The 5,856-nt window shown below is 38.5% G+C and overlaps 1 protein-coding gene across 1 annotated transcript in view; it reads right to left on the minus strand.

Moving 5' to 3' along the window:
- Positions 1-471: 471 nt before the first annotated feature.
- tmem144b (transmembrane protein 144b) overlaps positions 472-5,856 on the minus strand; it is a 21,434-nt gene continuing 16,049 nt past the window's right edge. Inside the window, exons 10-12 of the mRNA XM_019887396.1 lie at positions 5,501-5,598; positions 2,405-2,458; positions 472-673 (exon numbers count right to left, since the gene is read on the minus strand). Of these exons, the coding sequence (XP_019742955.1) occupies positions 590-673; positions 2,405-2,458; positions 5,501-5,598 (236 nt within the window). The 3' untranslated portion in view covers positions 472-589. The remainder of the gene's footprint in view (positions 674-2,404; positions 2,459-5,500; positions 5,599-5,856) is intronic.

The raw sequence follows: 5,856 nt of genomic DNA on the forward strand, positions 1-5,856 counted from the left end.
TTAGTATACTCCCTGTGTTTCGGAAAATGCCTCAGGAAATTGTTATATTCAAATATTTTGAGTAGTGATTTAATTATTGAGTGGAAATGGATTATTTACCATTGCACAGCACACATATAGACCAGGAAAGCATGAATGCACATGACTTGCAAATGGTTAAAAGGATGCGATAGGCGCTGTGCTCCTGGATTTGACTGCTGCAAGCCCTGCAATTTGCCCAATTTTCATGCTTCAAACTAAATTGTCTGACTTTCAAGTTTTCAATTTTAGTCCAACAGTTGGCATGAGTCCTTCAAACTTATTGCATCCTGTTATGATCGACACACTCCCCCAATTTCATGCTGATCGGTGAAACAGGTGTCTGAGACAAACTGAATGAGTGGATAGACTGGTGCCAAATATATTCACAGTCGGATCTCGGTGTAAATAATGACAGATGGGTTTTCTCTCCACATAATTGATGCAAGTGTATTCGACAGATTTGTTGACGTTTATTAATCAGAAACTGATGCAAAACAGTTTACTTGCTTGCAGTGTATCAAAAAAAAAAGTGCAGTACTGCATATTTACAAGCTGTGCATTGACACAATCAAAGATTGGAGATGGCTGTCAACAAGGAGCCCGCCAATACCACACAGGATGCCAGGGAGAAAATTAAGCAGTTTACTATTCCCTGAGGACAAGGTAAAAAAAACAAAAAAAAAAAAACAAGTTTCAGGATCATACTGAACACCTTCAACACTGAGGCAAAAGTGACATCTTTTAAAAAGTGTACACTTGATTTGAAGGGAGAACATATGAATGGAGGGAAGAAAGATGAAACACGAATAGTATAGAAGGGGTGAAAAAGAAAGGATGCATTAGAACACGTGTCAAACTCAAGGCCCCGGGGCCAGATCTGGCCCGCCACATCATTTCATGTGGCCCGGGAAAGCAAATCAAACATGTCAACTTCCATGATGCTGGCTTAAAAAAAAAACCAAAATGTAAAATTGGTATATGGAATAAATAAGAGCGATACTGCAGTATATGCATTTTCTTGTTACTAAACCCCTCATTTCAGGAACTTAAATAGTTGAATAAACCGTTTTTTAATATATATGCTTCCAGTCATAAATGTGGCCCACGAAAAAAATGAGTTTGACACCCCTGCATTAGAAGGAAGGAGACAAGAAATGAAGGCGGAAGATCCAAGAAAGGATTTTAAGATCTATTAACAGAAAGAAAATATGAAAGGACAGGGAGTAAAAGGAAGGAAACAAGCAAAAAGTATGGAGGGAGGGAAAGATGTGAAAAGGACAAAGAAAGGAGAACACAAAAAAGGAGTAATGATTGATTAAAGGACACTTGGCTCTGTGGGGGGGAAACTAGGATCGGATAGAGCAAGAGAGGTAGGAAAGGAAAAGGAATGAAGGAGGGGATCAAGTAAGATATGGAGGAAGAAAACAAGGCTACATATGACAGGAAGGACACAGATATATGGAAGGAAGGAAAAGGATTCAAAGAAGCACACCGAAGGAAGGAAGGATAGGAAAGGGGAGTAAAGGCCTGATAAGAAGGGGAAAAAAAAATAAGGATACAAGGGAGGGAGGAATGGAAAAGGGGGTCAAGGATAGTATGAAAGGGAAAAAAAGGAAAGAATGAGGAAGCATATAGGGATTCAGAAAAGGTAGGAAGAAAATATTTATGTCACGAAGGAGAAAAGCAAAAGAATGGTAGGAAGAAAGACAAAGGGAACAAGGATACAAGAAAATAAAAGGAGTCGGGATACAAGGGAGGGAGGAATAGAAGAGAGGGTCAATGATGGTATGAAGGAAAGAAGGATACAGATTTATGGAAGGAAGGATGCAGGTGAAGTACGGAACAAAGAAGTCAACAAGGATCGATGAAAGGAAGGAAGACAGAATTTATGGAAGGAAGGGAGAATGAGGTAAGGAAAGGCCAATACCAGGATGGAAGGAATCAAAGGCACTGAAGCCCGGATGGAAGGAAAGGAGGTAGGAAGGATGACGAAAAAGAAGGATTCAACAAAAGTATGGAAAGAAGTAAACAAGGTACTACAAAAGGAAACAGGAAACAAGAATAGACGGAAGGAAGGAATAAAAATAGGGCTGCAAAGAAGGGAGCGGGAGCTCATGGATGGTATGGAAGGAAGAAGGAACATGAGGAAACAAAAAGGAGGAGAGGCGGTGTGAAAGGAAGGAGAGGCAACAACATATGAAGGAAAGAAAATACTTTGCACATGATCAAGGGTCTTATGGAAGGAAGGTGAGCCGGTAGAATTACAGATGGCATGATGAAGGGAGCAAGGAAGCAGTGGCATACAGAGCATACCTTTCAGAAAGCATTCCTACTTATATCTGTGGACATTCTACAGATATAGACTGTTTTTGATTTTTTTCACCTTTATCTCTCTGAACAGCAGGCCTCCCCAGAGTGCTGCAACCAGCCCGTATCCCTGTAGGGGACAACGAGAAAAATCAAAACATTATCGGCACAGCAAAGAGTTTGCTTTTAATCAAGCAATTATAAACGATGCAGGTATCTGTGAAGGAGAGGGGGGAAAAAAAAAAAAAAAGACATTGAACTGAGCCAAGCGTGACTGTTCGGGTTGGTTGAGTCTGAGCAAAAACAGAATTTGCGCCGCTGGTGGATTGAGATAGTAGTGTCATTGGACGGCTGGCAGGCGGGTGCAAAGAATGCATTCGAAAATCAACTAATGCAGATATATTGGTGCACGCGCTATTTTTGAATGGGTGTCTTACTGGACTGCAGCCTGCCTGACTCACAGGAAAAAATTAATCCATGTGAAAAGAAAACTACAAAGAAAATCTGTTCATAAATAAATTACATTATGGGAAGACGAGACAAATTTCAAATAAAAATGACTGCAATAAAATACATGGCATTGTTAGCATGCATTGAATGAAAACTGCAAAACAGTCAAATTAAATACCACCATACAATCATATGAACAAAGCATAAACATCGTGCACTAAAAAAAAATGTGTTGGTTTACTGAATTTTATTTTGTCAAGTGAGTGCACACAATAGAATCATCTGGATTAAAATGCATTTTTTAAGTAGATGTATCATCTACTTTAAAAAAATGTATTTATTCAGATTTTATTTCATGCAACCACTTGACAAAATAAATTGGAGTAATTTGAACACCATTTTTTTCACTGTACATAATACAAAAGAAAAAAAGATTTGTGTGATCAAAATAAATAAAATAACCTAGTTAAAATAAATCAGAATGCATAAATATAAAACAATCACATTAAAAAAACACACAAATGAATTAAGACAGAAAACTAGTAGTAAAACATTGTTTCAGTGTCATAGAATTAAGAATGCATGAAAACGGTGCGAAGATCAACCGAAAATTATTTTAAAAATAAAATCTAACTGGCAATTTTTACATTAAAAAAATATACATTATACGTTGAATTAAAAAATAAACGGAAAGGGCAGCGTGGTTTCAACAATCAATACTGAGAATATAACCACTTCAACACAAATGAAAAATTATACATAAAGCACAAGTCAAATAGAATGTTTTGAATTTTTAACCCTCCTGTTGTCCTCGGGTCAAAATGACCCGTCACTGTGTTAAAAACGCCCCAGAAATCCCCTAAATTATATTTTAACTTGAAATTTTATGACTTTTCCTAGATTGGCCCCAACTGCAGAAAAATTGAAATGTTTTTGTTCACATTTCCATGGAAGCTGTACAAAAAAAAGTACAAAGGTGGTCTTCGGGTCAAAATGACCCATGAGGCATATAGAGTTGAAATCAAGGTCACAAAGTTATTTACACACCACAGAATGTTTCAATGTTTTAGTTGTGTCTCAGATCAATTTGTAGAACACGTGAGCAAGACAGTAGCAGACAAACAAGACAAGATAGGTGGCGTTCTCGCAGAGGGCAGAACTCTTTTTTGTGGATTTCAAGGCATTATAAAGGTGCTACAGATGACAAGACCCCGAATTCTCTCTCTGCTGACTCCATGAGTGTGCGTTATGACATTGAAGAGGCTCTAGAGCTGATTTTTTCTGCTGTCCAGCAAGACAACTGATTCAGAAGAGGAAGTGGAGGATGTATCAGAAGAAGATGGGGAGGAATATAACCCAGAGCATGATGAATCATCTTCAGAACAAGAAGAAATCCCTGAAGCTGAAAGAGAGACTTTCCTTTCAAAAAATGGCAAAATAACATGGTCCTCAGCACCATACAACCAACAAGGCAGGCATGCAGAACAAAACGTAGAGGAGCTCCGGAGAAACCTGATGATCCACCTTCCACAGCCATTTCCCGAGCGAGGGCAAGTAAGAGGAAGAAATGCCAGTTCTGCCCTCAAAATAAGGACTGGAAAAGACATACTGTATAGGTGAAAGAAATATGTCTGCAAAGGCTGTGCACTTGCATACTGCGCTACATGTGTGAATTAGTTAAATGGGTTATCTTATTTTTCATATTTTTGTCTTGTATTGTATTGTCCTAAATAGTTCACTGGAGGAAAAAAAAGAAACTTTAGTCATTGGAATGAATACAAATGCATCCATAACTCATTTGCGCACATTTTTTTCCTTTTCTTAAGCTACAGAAATACAAGTGAAGAGGGAGAACTATATCACACATAATGTGGTGAAGGACAAGTTGTTTCTTCAAGCAATATGAAATTTGGTGTTTAAAATTCAATTAAGCCGCTTATTTGGGGGGTTTAGTGAAGATGGGTCATTTTGACCCAGAGGACACAGGGTGTGTACAGAAAATGAGGACAACAGGAGGGTTAAAGACAAAGAGACAATTAAAAAATGCGATCCATTCGTCATTAATTTTGATCTCGGACAACATGTCAATACGGCACCATTATCTTCCATCATTTACATTGTATCCACTGATCAGCAAGTATACAGTGCCTGGAAATAAAATATATATATGGCAAAAACCACCCATGAAAAGGAGGGAATAGAGGTCACAAGATGAAAGAACTTCAAAACCAGATCATGAAGCGCCAACACCATGCACACAATGATAAAATCATGTTACAAATGGTTGTGACATAGCTAAATTATTCCAAGCAAACCACCTTCACATGAGGCTCATCAAAGAGTATGAGCTAGCATAAAAGGATCAATAACCTGCTACACAAATTGACATAGCATCACGCATGGCCAAATGCACTAATATACGTACTAATTTTTAGAAATCGTAGTCGACGCAAATACAGTATACGTTCATTTTGACTGTCCGTGAGATGCATTCAAGGACCGCTAACAAAAGAGGGCAACTCAAAGACAGACAAAAAAAAAAGCACCATTAATGAATTCATCGTGACAATGCCAGGATACAGCGATTGCTTTGGCCTGAGCATAAAAGCAGCCCAACAGTAGATTGTTAGCATTAATGGATGACGCAATTTGCGACATCACAACTCCCAAAGGGCAAATTTACGAGTGTTTATTGAAACACTAAAACATTATGCATACTCACCGCTGACACCATGGGAAACGTGATGATGGCGCTCAAGTAATTGTTGGCCAGGGCCCAGCAGTACGTAGCCAACGCCCACATGGAGCCCGACAACAGGCCTGCAAGCAACACAATTCATGCCACTTATTTTAAAGCAATATTATTGCAATCAAACACCAGGCGTTGTGTTTTAACACACGACCGTGACACTTTAAAATTGACAATTGTTTACTTGAGTGTAAAGAATAAAATAACATTGGTGCAGGGAGCCAAGTGCTACTTCACCAATCGTATGAATAGCTTCATGGAAGGTTAAGAAAAAAAAAAAATCTGATAAGCACAACATTGAATGCCCAGACCCCCCCCCCCCACCAAAA

The sequence above is a fragment of the Hippocampus comes genome, unplaced genomic scaffold, assembly GCF_001891065.2.
Source record: "Hippocampus comes isolate QL1 unplaced genomic scaffold, H_comes_QL1_v1.1 scaffold202, whole genome shotgun sequence".
In the NCBI taxonomy this organism is placed as follows: domain Eukaryota; kingdom Metazoa; phylum Chordata; class Actinopteri; order Syngnathiformes; family Syngnathidae; genus Hippocampus; species Hippocampus comes.